The sequence below is a fragment of the Elephas maximus genome, chromosome 25, assembly GCF_024166365.1.
Source record: "Elephas maximus indicus isolate mEleMax1 chromosome 25, mEleMax1 primary haplotype, whole genome shotgun sequence".
Lineage (NCBI taxonomy): Eukaryota > Metazoa > Chordata > Mammalia > Proboscidea > Elephantidae > Elephas > Elephas maximus.
In genome coordinates this window covers 48,254,759-48,274,337 of record NC_064843.1, presented here as the reverse complement: position 1 = coordinate 48,274,337, position 19,579 = coordinate 48,254,759, and the positions used below count along the sequence as shown (strand labels likewise).

Genomic DNA, 19,579 nt, shown 5'->3' with positions numbered 1-19,579 from the left:
TACTCTGTCCTATAGGGTTGCTGTGAGTCAGAATCGACCTGATGAAAGTGGGTTTGGTTTTTGGCTTGCTAGTCCAGATCCCTGCATTATGGTTTTACTAAATGATTAGACTTTGCGTTCCTTACGCACAGAACTGTGTTGTTGTTGTTGTTAGCTGCCCTCAACCCTGTGCACAACAGGGTGGAACCGTCGTGATCCGTAGTTTTCGCTGACCAATTTTCAGAAGCAGATCACCAGGGCTTTCTCCCTGGTTTGTCTTAGTCTGGGTGCCCCGCTGAGACTTGTTCAACACGATAGCAACACATAAGCCTCCACTGACAGATGGCTGCATTTGACATGCATAGGCTGGGAATCAAACCCAGGCCTCCCACAAGAAAGGCGAGAATTGGCTCATATGGGCTCCAAACTTACTCCTTTTTTTTTATACACTGTATTTGTAAATCAGGTTGTAGAAAAGGTTGCACATTTTAAGCCTTACTCAAGTTGTTGTTCTCCCAGGCGTGAGCATGTGTATGTAACAATGTGTATAGACAAATCCATCATTCATGTCCCACTCACTTCCAAAAATAGACTATAATGGGAAGACAGTTTAGAATAGGATAATTAAGTAGTTACAACAGTTCAAGAGCTATGTAAGAGCACAAGGGGGCCTCCTCACAGAAGAACACCTGGACTCAGTCATTGTTGTAACCCAATACCAAGTTCTGCTCTGACCAAAGCAAAAACGGAAAAAGTGAATTAGGTGTATAGATAGTGAGCTCATTTTTCTGTGATGATTACTCCTTTTGAGCTGATTTATTTAAGCCAATGCTCTTTTTTTTTTTTTTTTTAATCCCTTAATTTTTCTTCTATCCCCCTGCTCTGGGCATTGTCATCCATCATTTTCTGGCCTAATTCTTGCATTTTGCTCCAGGCTGTTCAGACATCTGGACCCCAAATGAGACACCCTAGCCAGACCTCATCCCTTTAGTTATCAGTGCACACTGAGCCTGCCACTGGCCCAACCACGTTCCCCTCTTATGATTGAAGCTTATCTCTGTGAATTTATTGAGGGTCCAAGTTCTACAGTGACACCACCACCTCTTAGTAGCTTGGGACCTTTGCACGATCTACTTAAACCTGCTGTGCCTCAGTCTCTACATCTGTGAAATGGGAAAACTATGAGTCTTTTCTGGTTGAGAAATTTGAGGTTTAAATGCAATTATGTACCTAAAGTACCTAGAAGAGTCCCAGGCACATGGAAAGCACCCCATAAATGTCAGGCATCATTATCACCATTATTATTACATTGCTATTCCCACAAGGTCAGGTTTCTAATGGAGCAGTCGCTTAATGGAAAGGGCCCTACATTGGCTCCCAGTATGATGTCCATGCATTTTAAGAAGGAGAAAGTGTCCCAGCCTTGATTATAAAGACCAGAGAAATGACAGTTAATGGAAGAAATGCCAAGGTGGGCAAGAAAGCAGGCCTGCGGTATCAGTGTCTTGAACAGCTGGGCCATCGAGACACCTTCCCACTGGGCGTGAGGACTGGCCTAAGCAGAAGAATTGGGTTGTACAGTCCTCTTGGGAGTATGGAGCCATTTGTCTTGGATTCCTTGGGAGCAGTTTCACCTTTCTGAGCCTCAGTTTCTTCACCTATAAAATGGGGTAGATTGCCTCTGAAAATGTGTGGCCCAGTGATGCTCACCCAGACCCAGCTGAGGGCCATAGTCCAGTCCTGAACAGGGTCACCCATGTGTTTCTCCTTCACAAAGTCAGTGACTTATCCACCATCCTCTTCTTGAGCTGATGGAAGCCAAAGGGAAGGTATGTCCCTCACCTTAGGTGAACAGTCCATTCACCTTTGCCAAATAGACCTCAAGTTTGACTGTAAAAATTGTTCCCTGTGAGAATGATTGCACCTCATAGATGGCTTTTTAAGAGTGCCAGCCATGAAAGACAATAGCCTTGGTTTGTTTCAAAGACCTCATTTCAAAGACGTTTCGCTCCCAGTGAACTAGTATGCGTTCCATCTTTTACTGGAAATTGTCCCTTCCTGCAGACAGATGTTCTCAAATCCATGTGCCAGCTGTTAGCCTGGACTCTGCTCACACTGCTGACAGGCGATAAGGAAGAAAAGTGGCCCATGTGGTGTGAAGAGGCATTAGAAAGTCCTATAGGATACAGCTTTTGTATTTTTAATATATCTTCTGAGATCGGCTCTAAATGCTCCTGGGAAATGAATTCAGTTTCACTTAAAATACAAGAGCAAATCCTCAGAGGAAGATGCAGGGAGATGAGGGTTTGCATGGCACGTGATGATTCCCAGGACACCCTTTCAGACATAAAATCATAGATCCCACATCTCACGCCCTGGCCTTGAGGACTAGGCCAGACTTAGCTAATCTTGAGCTTAATTTAAAGGAAGAATCCAATTGTCTGACTGGTTGCCGTTGTTAGTTGCCATCAAGTCGATTCTGACTCATGGTGACTCCTTAGGTGCAGTGTACACATAGGGTTTTCAAGGCTATGACCTTTCAGAAGCAGATCTCCAGGCCTGTCTTCCGAGGCTCCTCTAGGTGGGTTTGAATCACCAACTTTGCAGCTAATAGTCAAGGGCTTAACCACTTGTATCACCCAGGGAGCCTAATTGTCTAACTTAGCTCTGATATTTATCTCCATCCACTCCCACCACACACATATCAGTTTTCCTTGTATACAGCAGAAGTACAGGAACTCAGAAAAAAAAAAAAAAAAAACAAAAACTTGATTTTAAGTATAGCATTATCATTATAATACAATGCTCAATATATTATAATTAAAGAAAACTTTCCTGCTTGTTTTGAGGATTCATGTATAGGAATATATATACCACCAGCACATTGTATACCTTCAATAAATGCTGGCCAATTTTATTAATAAGCCAATTTTATTAATATTATAGTTACTATTAATTTTCTTTTCTACTCCCAGTACTGTGCTAAGTACTTTATGTGATAACAAAACACCTAATGTTTATTGACCAGCCACTGTTCAAATTCTTGCATGTAAAGTCAATCCGTTAGAGCTCATAATGACCTAATGGAGTATTATTTTTATAACCATGTTATGGATGAGAAAACCAAAGCACAGGGCGTTCAAATACTTGCCTAATGTCACACAGCTTCCACATGGCAGAAAAAGTTTTGAACCCAGAGCTTGTTCTTTGAAACACTGGTCTAGGTGGCCATTAGTTAAGTCTCAAAACAACCCTACAAGGGAGGTAAAATGGTTTCCCCATTTTGCTGATGAGAAAACTGAGGCTCAGAGAGACTGATTTGACTAAAGGCATACAGAGTCAGAATTCACCCCTAATTATGACCCTTACAAGCATGTATTCTGTCACTCTGCAACCAGGACATGACCCTGGCTTAGCAGTTACCCTGATTGCTGTTGGTTGGTGCTGTGGCTGTCTGAGTCGGGGAACTCACAGGGCAGAGAAGGGCAGCACTGGTGGCATGTGCAGCAGACAGCACTGTCATCTTGGAGAATGGTGCCACGGTAGCAGGCTCAATGTGTGCGGACCTTGCTCCCTGATTTGATGGAATTGGCCCCCATCTGTGTGGTGTGATGGGACAGGAGCTTGAGACACCTGCCTGCTTCCAATGCTTGCCATGTTGCCAGATCCAATGAGCAACATGCCCCAACCTATTTCATTTCCCAGCGACATTTGACACGGTTTATCTCTCCTTCCTTCTTGAAATACTGTCCTCCCTTGGTTCCGGGGCACACTGCTCCCTTAGTTTTCTTCACTGGCCATTCCTTCTCTGCCCTTTTTTACAAGATTCTCTTCCCAATCTCCAAATGTTGAAGTCCTTATACCTTCTTTTACACACTCAGGATCATGGATTTTAATACCAACTAAACACTGGTGACTCTCAGCTTTATATCTTTAGCCTCAACTCTTCCCTGAACTCGAGGCATGTGTAATTGCCTATAGATCATCTCTACGTGGATGCCTGATTACTCTCTAAAACTTGGACAATACAGAACTCTTGGTTTTCTCTCATGTATTAATTATCTGTATACTGCTGTGTAACAAATTATCCCAAAACTTTGTCACTTACAACAACAATAAACACCTGTTCTGTCACAGAGTTTCTGTGGGTCAAGTCTCCAGGACTGGCTTAGTTGGGCAATTCTGGCCTGGGGTCTCTCATGAGGTTGCAGTCAAGATATCAGTCAGAGCTACAGTCATCTGAAGGCTTCACTGAAGCTGGAATATCCAGTTCCGAGATGGCTGACATGGTTGGTAGCAGATGGTTTTTGGCAGGAGGCTTCAGTTTCCAACCATGTGGACCTCTGCATAGGGTTGCTTGAGTTTTCTCACAACATGGCAGCCGGGGAAAGCCAGAGCAAGTGATCAGAGAGAGAGACAGCAAAGCTGCTACAATGTCTTTATGGCCTAGCCTCAGAAGGCACTTCCCATCATTTCTACTGTATTCATTAGTCATTATGACCTCCAGCGGATTGACTTTACATGCAAGAATTTGAACAGTGGCTGGTCAATAAACATTAGGTGTTTTATTATCACATAAAGTGCTTAGCATAGTATTGGGAATATAAAAGAAAATTGGTAGTAACTATAATATTAATAAAATTGGCCAGCATTTATTGAAGGTGTACAATGTGCTGGTGGTATATATATTCCTATACATGAATCCTCAAAACAAGCAGGAAAGTTTTCTTTAATTATATTGAGCATTGTATTATAATGAAAATACTATACTTAAAATCCAGCTGATTTTTTTTTTTTTTTCTGAGTTCCCGCATTTATGCTGTACACAAGGAAAATTGATATGTGTGTGGTGGGTGTGGATAGAGATAAATATCGAACCTGATACAATGTGGGAGGGACTACACAAGGATATGTGTTAGGAGGCAGGGATCATTGGGAGCCATCTTGGAAACTCCTGCCACCGGTATTCCTCATATATTTAAATGGCCTGTTCCTCAGGCCAAAATCTTGGAAGTCATCTTTGATTCCTCTCTCAGACTTTTCAGTCAATCCATCAGCAAACCTTGTCATCTCTATCTTTAAACCCTACTCTGGATCCCACCATTTCTCACCCCATCTACAGCAACCACCCTACTCTCAGCCCACATTGACAACAGGAACCTAATTGGCTTCCTGGTTTCCACTCATTGCCATCAACTTCTCTTCTCCTCCAGCAGCCAGAGAGAGTCAGATCACGTCACTCCTTCCTGCTCAGCAATCTTCAATGGCTCCCATCTCACTCAAGCAAAAACCAACACCCGTATCATGGTCTACATGATCTGATTCTTGGTTGTTTCTCTGTCCACATTTTTTACTTACCTTCTCTGCTTCAGCTACTGTGGCCTCCTTACAGTTCCTTGAGCCTGCCAAGGTTGTCTGTGCCTCAGAATCCCCACCTCTGCTGCTCCCTCTGCCAGGACTCCCCACTGCCACCACCAGATAGTATCAGGCATGTTTCCTACCTTCAGCCAGGTTTCAGCTCTCATGACACCCCCTCAGAGAGGCCTTCCTTGACCATCCCATCCAAGATGGCACCCAGTTACTCTCAGTTCCCTCACCCTGCTTTATTTTTCTTTCTATCACTTATCCCTACTAGACATTATACTGTATATATTTATTGGTTTACTTCTTTAGTATCTGTCTCCTTTTCAAGAATGTAAACTCCTGGAAGGCCAAGATACCATCGATTTTGATTATTGTTACATCTGAACCCCCAGCCCCTGAAACAGTGCCTAGTGCATAATAGCTGTTCAGACATTAATCTTTAGTATGAATGAACTAATGAATGAATGTATTACATAGAAAATAAAATTACATAGAAGCAATGAATTCACTTACAACAATGCTGTCCAATAGAACTTTCTGTCATGATGGAAATGCTCTATGCCTACACTGGCTGGTGCAGTAGTAAGCAGCCATATGTATTTTAAAGTATGATTAGTGTAACTGAGGGACTGAATCTTTTATTTTATCTTTACCAAACCCATTGCTACTGAGTCAGTTTTGACTCATAGCAACCCTATAGGATAGAGTAGAACTGCCCCATAGGGTTTTCTAGGCTGTAAACTTCACAGCAGATCACCAGGTCTTTTCTCCTGCAGCACTGATTGGTTCGAACTGCCACACATTAGGTTAGCAGCTAAGTGCTCAACCACTGAGCCACCAGGGCTCCTATTGTCCAAACCAAACCAAACCAAACCCATTGCTGTTGAGTCGATTCTGACTCACAGCTCATGTTGTAGGAGTCTGCTGATTGGCTTCTCTGCTTCTCCCTTGCCCTGCTACAGTTATTTCTCTAAACAGCAGGCAAAGTAATCCTTTAAAGCTGAAGTCGAGCCATGTACCATTGCTGTTCAAAATGCTCTAATTGGTTCCTATTTAAACTGAACATCAGATCCAATCAATGTCTTTGCACAGTCCAGCTCCCTTTCACCTCTCTGATGTCATCTCCTCCTAGTCTCATCCATGCCCACCCTGCTCTGCTCCAGCCACATTGATCCCATCAGCCCTGCAAACACACACGCACCTCAGGGCCTTTGCACCTACTGTTCCGCCTTCCTGGAGGCTTCTCCCTCCAGATACTCACAAGGCTGCTCCCTCACTTCTCTCAGGTCTTTGCTCACATGTTGCTCCATCAGAGAGACCCTCCCTGAGGCCCCGATCTAAAATAGTACCACTTCCCCTACCCCACTTTCTAGGAATGCAATAAGTATTTGTTGAATGAGTGAAATACCTATTTTTCATGGAAAGACATTTAATGTTCTATTTATTTATCAACAAATAAATAATACCTAAAACAGTCCTCAGTGGTGGCAGATAGGTAAAAAGTACAATAAAGTGGTAAAATGCCGGACATGGTAAGAATTCTAAACCATATACTTTTCTTAAAGTGCAGACAGTAACAGAATAAAAAGTCATCAGATTGTTGAGAAATGGAGGCCCTTCTTGAAACAGCTAACATTTGTGATCAGAGCATTAATTGATGCAAATTGGTAGTGTTTGAGAATCACGGTTTTTTCTAAAATATTAAGTACTCCTCCCCTTGCTATAAAATTTAAACTATCAACATGCTCAACAACTTCTACTCCTTGCTTCTGGGGATTTAATAGGGTAAAGGGGAAGAAAGCAAGGAGAGGCTCGATGATGAGTTTGTAAGGGCAGAGAAATGATGATAGAAGGAGAGACCCTGGAACCTCACAAGGTAAGCTTCTCCCACAATCAAGGTCACTCGGCCAAGCTGTGGGTTGACTCACTAGCCAACTGGCTGCTTCACATTCAAATCCAGCCTCTCTGTCTTCACAGGTGGATTATGACCGAGCACAGATGGTCCTCAGCCCTCCACTGTCTGGGTCTGACACCTACCCCAGGGGCCCCGCCAAACTACCTCAAAGTCAAAGCAAAGCAGGCTACTCCCCAAGCAGCCACCAGTACCCCTCTGGGTACCACAAAGCCAGTCTGTACCACCACCCCTCTCTGCAGACCAGCTCCCAGTACATCTCCACAGCTTCTTATCTGAGCTCTCTTAGTATCTCGTCCAGCTCCTACCCCCCACCCAGTTGGAGCTCCTCCTCAGACCAGCAGCCCTCCAGGGTGTCCCACGAACAGTTTCGGGCTGCGTTGCAGCTGGTGGTCAGCCCAGGAGACCCCAGGGAATACTTGGACAACTTTATCAAAATCGGGGAAGGCTCAACTGGTATTGTATGCATCGCCACAGAGAAACACACAGGGAAGCAAGTGGCCGTGAAGAAAATGGACCTCCGAAAGCAACAAAGACGAGAGCTGCTTTTTAATGAGGTAAATGGTGTGTTTGGGTCATCCTTTATTAAACAATCAACCCCTTTCTGTATATTTGTTACACACGTTTTTCCATTTTTCATTTGCCTTTTAACGTTGTGTATCACTTGCGAGCTCTAAATTGCACATGGACGGGAAAACATGAGAACTTGTGTCAAGGAAACACCAAGCATTTTGGAGTAATATCCCTTTCATAATTTTATGAGAGTCTTGGGATGACAGATGATCTTTTGCGGATGGGAAAACTGAAAATCCTAAAGATATCGAATCAGGCTTCCACTGTGAAATGATGTGTCAGTCTTTAGCCAAAGGGGTACCATCCAGGTCTCCTAAATTCCAAAACAGTGTATGGCTGCTTGACCTCTTTCACTTTCTATCATGAACTTTCTCTCAAAAGTGTGCAGAGGTTGTTTGATCGGTAAAGAGGAGCTGTAAAAATGCAGTCAGTTATGATTGTGTACCCCACTTCTTTGGAGGCTGACCTGAAGCCACCCCATAACATGGATAAACAACTCTATAATGTATTATTTAAAATTAACTCCAAAAAATCAACAGAAGCAGCTACTGGGCAGCAATTCATTCAACAAGCAGGTATCAAGTTAGCCTTTTTATACCTTGTTGTTGTTGTTAGTTGGCATGGAGTCAACTGTGTCTGTCCATTGTTGTGGCTATTGTGCTAGCCCATCTCATGAGGGTCTTCCAGGCCCTAGTAAACCCTCTATTTCACACAGTGTCCCCCTCCAGCGATTGGTCTTCCCCATTGTCATGTCCAAAGCAAGTGACTCAGATGGTATTCTGTAATCCATGAAGTTTCACTGGCTAATTTTCAGAAGTAGATCACCAGGCTTTTCTTCCTAGTCTGTCTTAGTCTGGAAGCTCCCACTGAAACCTGTCCACCATAGGTGACCCCACTGGTATGTGAAGTACCTGTGGCATAGCTTCCAGCATCATAGCAACACGCAAGCCACCACAATACAACAAACTGACAGACGGGTGGTGGTTTTATGCTTAGGTGACATCTATTTTTATCTTCAAGATGTATTATTTGTATTCAGCCCAAACCTCTCTGACTCAACTCACACCTTCTCCCAAGGAAAGGTTAGGTGGGCCTTGTGTGGCCCTACCCCTAATAATGGTTTACTTCATTTTCTTATGGGACTCTTACCATATGGTGGCGACTGTCTTGCTAGGCAAACCAGCAATGGGTATGGACAGTACATTCTGAAGAAGACCCTTAGGAGTATATGATTATATCCCCCTTGGCAATCAGCTAAACCTCCTTTCGTAAATGCAAAGCTTGCCATGATTTTGCCTGTTCCCTCACCCTGCTCCTTCTTTTGTCTCTCTCTCTTCCTCTAGTGTCTGGTTGACCTCCCAATTTCTCCAGAATTTACTAACTTGATTCCTTTTATTTCTACTAGCTTTACCCTTAGTGCCATTTTTTGTCCATAGGAGAGTACTGAATAAATTCTGTACAATCAATACCTCCCAATCAATTGCACTACCAGTGCAAGTGTAAGGAAAAAATGCCAAATTTCACCTTCACAAATCAAAAACTATCTTTCCCTTTTGTCTAGGTTGTCATAATGCGGGATTACCACCATGACAATGTGGTTGACATGTACAACAGCTACCTTGTCGGTGATGAACTCTGGGTAGTCATGGAATTTTTAGAAGGCGGTGCGCTGACAGACATAGTTACTCATACCAGGTAAGTTTCTTTATTATCTAGAGAAATAATTCAACGTATTTATTGTTCTCTAGTGAGGAGCCCTGGTAGTGCAGTGATTAAGCATTCGGCTGCTAATCTTAAAGGTGGATAGTTTGAACACACCAGCAGTTTCATGGGAGAAAGATGTGGCACTCTACTTCTGTGAAGATTACTGCCTTGGAAACCCTATGGGGCAGTTCTGTAGGTCTTATAGGGTCACTATGAGTCACAATTGACTTGATGGCAATGGGTTTGTTGGTTTTTTTTTTTTTTTAATTCTCTGCCAGTATGAGGCCCTAATGACAGTCTTTATGAACTCTTCATAAATTGTAAGCACTTCGGAGCCATGGGACACAACTACCCTTTTTCTTATATTCCCTGAAGTACCTATTATAATAGCATCCGTGTATGTTCCATTCATTCAATACCCCCGCCCTACAGAAGTTCATTAACACCCATTGATTTAAACAAGCTGCTGGGAATGAAGTTTTAGTAACAAATAATAGAATTTCCTGTCACGTATACAGATTTCTATAGCTGATCTTTGTTCTCCTGAGTTGCCATGCCATTTCCATGTGTGGATACCACCAAGTGAACCTGGGGAAAGATGGACCAGGTGGAGGATCAAAGTTTTGCATCATGATAGTGAACATATGTAGAAGAAAAAATTCTCCAATTCTGTTTTTAAATAGTCTTGCAAATAATAATGATTCATTCCCAGCCCAGTGCCTCTCTGGAACATTTGTCAAATGTCTTTTATGTACCATGTTCTTTCCTAGATGCTGGGGATACAGAAGTCACAAGATGAATTAGACTCAAATGCCTTCCCTCACAGAAGTCACAGATAAGAAATAAATATATTTAATACCTGTGAAAAAATAGAAAGGTGTTCATAAGTAGCATAGAAGAAAGCCGAGTATCTCCATCAGGGAGAGTCAGGAAAGATTTCCAGTAGAAGATGACATCTGGGATGGGTTTTGAGACAAGAATAGGAGCTCGCTAAGAGTGTAAGTGGGAGAAAAACAACATTGAAGGGAGAGGAAAGAGTATTTGCTAAGACAGTGCTACTCAAATTTTAAAATGCATGCAAATCACCTATGGGTCTTATGAAATGCAATTCCCAATTCACTAGGGAGGGGCCTAAGACTCTGCATTTCTAAGAAGTTGCCAGGGGGTGCCGATATTTCTGGTTCACGAACCACAGAAAGTTTCTAAAAGTTTAAGAAGGTTCTAAAGCACAGACACATAAAACAGCATGATCAGTTTGGGAAACCTGAAGTTTAAGTTTGGTCTCGCAGGTAAATAAAATACCGAAGAGCTAAGAGAGGATTTTCATGAAGGAGAGGCACTGGGTGTTAATGGTGTCCTAATTAGACTTGGATCCAGGTGAGCAACAATAGGTGGAAAGCAAGGTAACAAGAAAGCATTGGAGAGCTTTGGAGGAAATAGAATAGGCTGCTTGTTCCTCCACTGATTTGAAGCAAAATTTCAGTCATGGTCCCCTACAGCACTCAGTCTCTAGTAGACCATCTAAAAACAAAGGGATGTGAGTGAAGATACTGAACTTTTATTGCCAGCATATCAGCTGGCAGATTCCTGTTGGTGTAGACGTAGGACGTGCCCACTCCAGCCCACCAAAAAGCATGTAAGATCATCTTAATTTGTATAAACAAATATCCTGGAGGAGCCTAAGAATACAACAAATGTGATTTACATATAAAACAATTCATCAGAATATGTCCAGAGGAGGGGCTTTTTTCTTGCTTTGAGGGAGCTGCAGATAGCGATACATGTCTCTCTAGAATTCTCCCTTTGTCAAGGTTCCTTTCGATTCTTATTTTGTATCCATGGGAGCCTATTAAGGGGTAGCCTCTTGGAGCCCTGGTGGCACAGTGATTAAGGGCTCAGGCTACTTACAAAAAGGCTGGCAGTTCAAACCCGCCAGCTGCTCCTTGGAAACCCTGTGGGACAGTTCTACTCTGTCCTATAGGGTCGCTATGAGTTGGAAATGGCTTGATGGCAACGGGTTTGGTTTGGGTTGGTTTTCTCTGTAACCCATTGTATTTTCTAATTTTCTGCAACTTTTGTCAACTAATTTACCTCCTTAAAGGTAGGGTAGCGCCAGAGAACAAGAAGAAATTGGGTACCAAGGAACACAATTTGGAATTTGAAATCTTTAAACTGATAATCAGAGAGTTTCCTGTAGAAGATATTCAAGAAGTGCTTTATTGAATGATTGGTTGGTTAATAAAACACCTAACCATCCTTGCTACTCAAGGTGAAGGGAAATCCACAAGTATGCTCGACTCTCAGGTGTTTCTTATGTACTGAAGTTTGAGCGCTAAGGTAGTTCCTTGTTAAATTACATCGTACTGATTTCCAAGAAACAGAGGGTCTAGAAGGGTAAGGAAAGGGGTAAGCACTGTCAGGTTCTTCATACTTTATCTCATGTCATCTTCACTCACCTCTATGAGTAGGTTTAATATGACTGTCTGACATGATGAAGCTGTGAGTCAGAGATGAGAAGTATCTTGCTCAAAGTCACACATTTGATAAGTAGCAGAACCAGAACTTGAAGTTGGGGTTGACTCCAGAACGGAGATACCTTTCACCCGTGCCAGCTTTCCTCCCTGCAGAAGCAGAAACGCATCAGTCATTCTCCATTTGGCCCAGTCTCAGTTTCAAAACCATAGAGTTAGGAATCAGAGGTGAGTTTTCAGTTAGTGATTGGGGCTCAGGTACAATCTTAAGTTTTGTTATAGTTGACCAGTGAAGAGCCTTTATGCCAGCTTCAAATAACTCAAATCTTATGGGTTCCAAGAAATATGAACGTCTTATGGGTTCCAAGAAAAATGAATGATATTTAAGATGGTGGTTTTGTTTTGAACTTGTCCCTGCCACTGATGCTGTCAACCTCTGAGGGATGTGCTCTGGGCAAATGTGAAAATTGTCATCTGCAAACAGTCCAGCACACTCGCCACAAAACTGAGAGCTCAGAAGGTGGAGGTTTTCTGTCTCAGGCAAAAACATTCCTTCTCACCTGCCTTTGATGAGACTGATTCATTGCTGTAGGAGTTCTTTGAAGCAAAGGGCATACCTCGTCTTACTCATCAGTTGCATGCCTTCAGTGTTCTTCTATCTCCTCGGGTTTTACTTTTGAATCCCAATATGACTCAGTCAGGGTTTGCTGGCATCAACAAGACTAAAACACGCATTCAAGTCTATCAGTTTTCTTGTCCATCTGAGCTAATATTTACCTGTTATTATTGTAGCTTCCCAAGGCAGTCCTTAAATTTGGGCTCTGGTCAGTTACACCCGCTGTCCCCCCTGACATCCTCCTCTGTGTGCATAATAGTTTAATAGGTGCTGTACAGGTTCCCCCTCCACTATCTGAAAATTACAGTGTTCTTATGAAACCTTTCATAAGCCCAAATGGCATATAGAAGCAATTACCATTAATTTATATGGGAAAAATTTTTAAGCGTTCCCAGACCCAAAAAATAATCCACCAAACCATACCAAATAACACATGAAACCTCAAATAGCACTAACATACAGTAAAAGCAGGAACGATAAGAGAAATCGAGATACAGCACAGATGCTCACAGACACAGCTCAGAGCTATGGTGGCTTGATGCTGAAGTGCTGTGTAGCTCTGGGGGAAGGAGCTTGGCCAGGACAGAGACTACCCTCACTGGGACACAGGCCCTGAGGGCCACCCCCTTCCACAGTTCCGGCTGTCACCCCCCAGGGATCACCGCCCTCCCCAGCTCAGGCGTCCAGAAGTGTCCAGCATCTCAGTCTTCCTGGAGAAACTGAGAGCCACCCCCACAACTAGGCCGACAGGGATGAGGTGAGGGCAGAGGCCTTGAGGGACCTGGGAAGAAGCCAGGAAGGAGGGGCCGAATCAGCCGCTCCTTCTCACCACCCCCATCCTCCCACTCACCCCCACCCTCTCACCTCCCCACCACCTCACCCACCCCCTGCCCAAGGGAACCTAGGATCTAAACTCCCCTCCCAGAGGCTGACAGGCGGCAGATGGTGCATGCTGGGGGGAGGGGAGCGACTGGCCTGGCTCCGGGGTGCCCCCAGGGTGGGTGACTTCTCCAAGGGGAAGGGACGGAGAGCAGCCCCCGGCTGGCCTGCCCAGGCTCTCTGTGAGGCTGGAGACTATGGAATCCTGATCCTCCAGGAGCCTGGAGAGAGGGGGGCGGACAAAAGAAGCTGTGGGGAAGGGGTGCGCTGGCGGAAAAAGAAGGGTCACTGCGTGGGGAGGACTGGTTGGAGACCCAGGGCGCTACCCTATTCCACCCTCAGGGAGCTACGGATGGCCCTGAAGCCCAGGTGGAGGCGATGCCTTTCTCAGGGTGGGCGTGCTGCCTCTTTAATGGCTTGCTGCAAAACGAACGCGGAAGCTATTTCTGTTTTTCACCTTTTTTCTTAAAAGCAAAGATCCTTTTCGGATTTCTCTCAGTTATGGAAAACAGGTACTAATGGAGGTCTTTCCTAAAAGCGAAGAAGAGGCGTAGAGCAAGCTTTCAGAAAGCGGGGCATACCTGTATCAGTCAGGGCTCTCCAGAGAGACAGAACTAATAGGATATATAACCTGACTAACCAGTCGCCTTCAAGTCGATTCTGACTCATGGCACCTGCATGCGTGCAGAGTAGAACGGCGCTCCATACGGATTGCACGGCTGTGACCCTTCAGAAGCAGATTGCCAGGCCTTTCTTCCCAGTCACCTCTGGGTTTGAACCGCCAGTCTATCAGTTAGTAGCTGGATGCTTAACCCTTTGTGCCACCCAGGGACTCCACAGATACACAGGTAGTTATATTTTAAGGTATTGGTGCAAGTGATTGTAGAGGTAGGCAAGTCCAAAATCTGCAGGGCAGGCTAACAGGCTAGAATTCAATACCAAAGACAAACAAACCTCTTGTGCTGGAATCGATTCTGACTCATAGCTACCCTACAGGGCAGAGTAGAACTGCCCATATGGTTTCCAAGGAGTGCCTGGTGAATTCGAACTGCCGACCTTTTTGGTTAGCAGCCGTAGCTCTTAACCACGGTGCCACCAGGGTTTCCAGAATTCAATAGGAGTTAACATTTCTGTCTTGAGGCAGAATTTGTTCTTCTCTGGGAAACCTCAATTTTTGCCCTTAAAGTCATCCAGCTGATTGGATTAGGCCCACCCATATTATCGAGGGTAATCTCCCTCCCTTAAAAGAGTCAACTGATAGTCGAGGTTAACCACGTCTACAACACACCTTCCCAGCAACTCTGAGATTAGTGTTTAACTGGCCTAGTGAAGCAGAGGGAAACCCACCACAGGAGCTCTTTGACCTTTGTTACCTAATTTGTGGCTCACAGTAGCTGTGTGTTGGGGGGAAGCTGTACATGTAAAGGAGTAAAGGGAATGCCTGAGTGAATCATTCTGATGATGCTGAGACCCCAGCTGTCTAGATAATTGTTCCTACCTAGATTTCCCCATGGCTGAATTATTACACTCGTTACAAAAATCAATTGTTTTGAGCTTCGAGGCAGTGTGGTACAGTGGGAAAAACAGGAAGGCATGGGTTTCCAACTCAAAAAGAGGTGAGGTTTGAATTGTGACCTGGCCTTTCTCAGCAGTGTAACCTTAGGCACGTCACCTGGCCTTTGTGACCTCCTCTGAACCAGGAATGCCTTCCTTACAGGGGCACGGGCAGGAAATGTGGGCACACATACACAGTGCTTTGCCTTTCTTTTTCCCGTGTTTCACTGATTAAAAACTGTTAATTGGTGTATTGGTATATGTTTTGCTGTGTACATTCTTAAGAACAAAATAAATAAAATTTAATTTAAAAATGACATCCATTCACACTTGTTGCCAGTTGCTGTTAAGTCAAATCCAACTCATGGTGACCTTGTGTGTCAGAGTAGAACTGTGTTCTTTAGTTTTCAATGGCTGCTTTTTTGGAAGTAGATTGCCAGGCCTTTCTTCCAAGGTACCTCTGGGTAGACTCAAAGCTCCAACCTTTCAGTTAGCAGCCAAACCCATTAACCATTTGCAGCAACCAGGGATTCTTTAGTGTTTAGTAACTCCAAGGTCCTATTTCCTTCCAACAACAAGTGGGACCTGGAACAGCAAAACCGCCATCTCCTGGGAAAGGGAAAGGGAAAGGGAGGGTTGGTGGGAGGTAGAGAGAGGTCACAGAAGGGGGAGTTTAGATGTCCAAAGACCATTTGCCTGTGTCCGGCCTTGAAGAGAACTGGTTGTCCCATTTCCAAGAAGAGGAAACAGAGACTAAGGAAATGAAACTCCTTGCTCAAGGTCACCTGGCAGCCACCTGGCACCTCAGCCCACTTATTCAGTATGCTCTCTCTGTAGGACTTTGGAGATTTGCCGATGCCCAAGGAATTATCTAAGAGTCCATGGAAGTCTTTGGTATTGATGACCCAAAACCCAACAAATGGGAGCCTCTTTCCTTTGGTTTATATTTGGGCCCTGTCATCCTCAGTACCAGGGATGGTGTTGGCAGTGTTGGCACTGAATGTTATGTTCCAAGACTAAGAGCCCAAAGACTTGCTTTTCCTTGCCTGCAGATTTTCCATTCGTGGGCTGGAGAGCATGGACTGGTTCACAAGAACTCAAGGCATCTACCTCTCTTGGTCATTTCAGAGATGTTAAACCTGTCCTTGTTCCTTGAATGTCATTTCCTTTCTAGAATGAATGAAGAACAGATAGCTACCGTCTGTCTGTCAGTTCTGAGAGCCCTCTCCTACCTTCACCACCAAGGAGTGATCCACAGAGACATCAAGAGTGACTCCATTCTCCTGACCAGTGATGGCCGGGTAAGACTGTCAAGTTTGGCCCTTCCATGGTTCAGTGTCTGTTGTGCGCATTATCCGCCTAAGAACACTTTTCTCATAATTCTAATTTTCCTCAGTCCCACGTCAGCCACTGCCCTTCCCAGAGGACTTACTAAAAGGAAATTTTTCTTCTCTGTGTCATCCTGTTAGTCAGAATTACCTATGACCTGAATTTGATAGATAATTTTCCGCCTTAGCAATGCGCGTAGGAAGTAATGGAAACTTCTTTTCTTTCCTGTCACATTCTTATTTCTGTTGGAGGAGAGAAACTGTCTGTTCTAGGACTGTGTCCGCCTTATTATTGTGAATATGCATGTCTGCAGTATCTCTGAGAGTCCCTGCAGAAAACAGACCACAAGTTCCACTTGGGGAATTCAGGGAGAATTTGATAAATGGACAGTTTATAAAGGTGTGGGCAGATGTAGAAAAATCATAAGGATTAATGCATAGGATTAGTGTAGTACTTCAGAATGGAGTACCACTCTTAACATCCATGCCTGAGGAGGTGATGTGGGAGACTGCTTACTGGAATCCGGAAATAGAGATGATTGTGTGAAGAGGGCTGCCTGCCGAGTGCTTTGATCTTTAGTGAAAGACAGACCACAGTGAACCTGCAGAATGGGAGCTGAGGGAATAAATACCCCAACCTCATTTTGCTCCTTTCTTGGTCTTCCCCATTGGCTGGACCCAGCTGGAAGCCATCAATACAGTCAACACAAGTTGGCCCCCCAGGGATTGGAGAAGGGAAGAGAATAGATCTGAAGGGAAGATATCTAGAATATATTCAGCATACCAGCATATCTCCAGACCCAGATTTCTGGGTTTCCTGTCACTACAACCTGCTTAAAAGATGCTACTGAAAAAGAAACAATCTTTGATGGTTACAAGGGAGGGAATGCAGTGGGAAGGAAAAATACTAAATAAACAATAGATAAGTAGTAACTTTGGTGAAGGATAAGACAGTACACAATACTGGGGAAGCCAACACAACTTGTCCAAGGCAAGGTCATGGAAGCTCCACAGGCACATCCAAACTCCCTGAGGGACCAAATTGCTGAGCTAACGGTCTGGGGACCATGGTCTCAGGGAACATCTAGCTCAACTGGCATAACATAGTTTCTAAAGAAAATGTTCTACATTCTGGTTTGGTGAATAGTGTCTGGGGCCTTAAAACTTCTGAGCAGCCATCTAAGATAATACACTGGTCTCACCCCATCTGGAGCAAGAGAGAAAGAAGAAAATCAAAGATACAAGAGAAAGTTTAGTCCAAAGGACTAATGGACCACAACTACCACAGCCTCCTCCAGACTTAGGCCAGCACAACTAGATGGTGCCTGGCTACCACCACCAACTGCTGTGAGAGGGATCTCAGTAGAGGGCCCTGGACAGTACTGGAGAAAAATGTAGAAAAAAATTCTAACTCACCAAAAAAAAAAAAAAGCAGACTTACTGGCCTCACAGAAACTGGAGAAACCCTGAGAATATGGCCCCCAGACACCCTTATAACTCAGTAATGAAGTCACTCCTGAGGTTCACCCTTCATCCAAAGATCAGACAGGCCCATAAAACAAAATGAGACTAAAGGGGCAGACTAGCCCAGGGGCAAGGACGAGAAGGCAGGAGAAGACAGGAAAGCTGGTAATGGGGAACCCAAGGTTAAGAAGGGGTGTGTTGATGTGTTGTGGGGTCAACAACCAGTGTCACAAAGCAATATGTGTATTAATTATTTAACGAGAAACTTGTTTGCTCTGTAAACCTTCATCTAAAGTACAACAAAAAAATTTTTTTTAAAGATATTGCTGAAACTCAGCCACACCAGGGCACAGAACATACACACAATAGCAAGAAATCATGACTTGGTATTCTTCAGAAGGCTTAGTTCGCTGGAGGGGTTCTGGAGCATAGATTTTCACCCACTGAGGCCCTTCTGACCCCTTGAAACTCCCACCACAGATTGCGGCCCTGGAATGAATGGAGTCAGCCAAACTCTTTGATAGCTCCCTCTTGTACAACCCAACAACCTCAGCTACACAGAAAAAGTTGACGTCACATCAGAGGCCAGCCAGAAGAAACTGCCCAAACACTTTGGCTTTTCTTTTTTGTTTTAAAAAGATGATAAATTTTATTGCAGAAAATTTTATAAACTCAGAAAAGTATAGAGGACAAAATAAAGATCACTCATCATTCCACTTCTCATTTTTCCTATAGGTACGTAGATACATATTTTGAAAATGTGGGATTATGTTTAATAAACAGTTATAAGTTCCTACTTTTTGCCCTGATCTCACTGATTTTTTTATGTTTTAAGCAATTCGGAGCATATGTCTGTCAGCTTTTGCTACCTAACAAACCATCCCAATTCTTAGTGGCTTAAAATGACAACCAATTATTGCTTATAATTCTGTGAGTTGGCGTGTGGGCTGACCTCGGCTGGGACAGCTCATATGTGGTATCAGCTGAGCTCACTCATGCATTCCCGCTCAGCCTGCAGTTGATGGCCTCACTCATTTTTCTGGTGATTCACTCATTCTCAACTGGGGCAATGGAAGTAACTGGGCCATGCATCACTCATCTCCCAACAGCCTGACTAGCTGCTGTCAATTCCAACTCATGGCGACCCCATATGAGTCAGAATAATACCGTGATCCATAAGGTTTTCAGTGGCTGATTTTTCAAAAGTAGATCTCCAGGCCTTTCTTCTGAGGTACCTCTTGGTGGACTTGAACTTCCAACATTTGGTTAGCAGCTGAGCATGTTAACTGTTTACGCCACCTAGAGATTCCCCAGAGGATTACCCTTTGCCATGGAGTCAATTCCAACTCACACCTACCCTCTAGGACAGAGCAGAACTGCCCCAAAGGGCTTCCAAGGCTATGATCTTTATGGAAGCAGACTGCTACATCTTTCGCTTGTGGAGCAGCTAGTAGGTTTGAACTGCTGACCTTTCAGTTAGCAGCCAAGCACTTTAACCACTGTGCCACCAGCCCTCCCTCCTCAGCAGACTAGCACAGGCAGCTGTGGCAAGGTTCCCAAGAGCATCAGGAGGGACAAACCCCAAAGTACAAGCAGTTTTCGACCATCTGCTTATATCATGCTTGTTAATGTCCCATGGCCAAGTCTAGATTCAAGGGACAGGGAAATAGACTTCACCTCTAGATGGGAGAAACTGCAAAGTCACATTGCAAGAGGGCGTGGAGACAGGGAAGGG

General features: G+C 44.1%; 1 protein-coding gene across 3 annotated transcripts in view; it reads left to right on the top strand.

The window, feature by feature from the left end:
- The window catches only part of PAK5 (p21 (RAC1) activated kinase 5), a 320,036-nt gene that overhangs the window by 284,052 nt on the left and 16,405 nt on the right, over positions 1–19,579 (top strand). For all 3 annotated transcript variants that reach the window (XM_049869541.1, XM_049869542.1, XM_049869540.1), the window contains 3 exons: positions 7,321–7,812; positions 9,390–9,523; positions 16,227–16,353. In XM_049869541.1, coding sequence (XP_049725498.1) covers positions 7,321–7,812; positions 9,390–9,523; positions 16,227–16,353 — 753 coding nt within the window. The remainder of the gene's footprint in view (positions 1–7,320; positions 7,813–9,389; positions 9,524–16,226; positions 16,354–19,579) is intronic.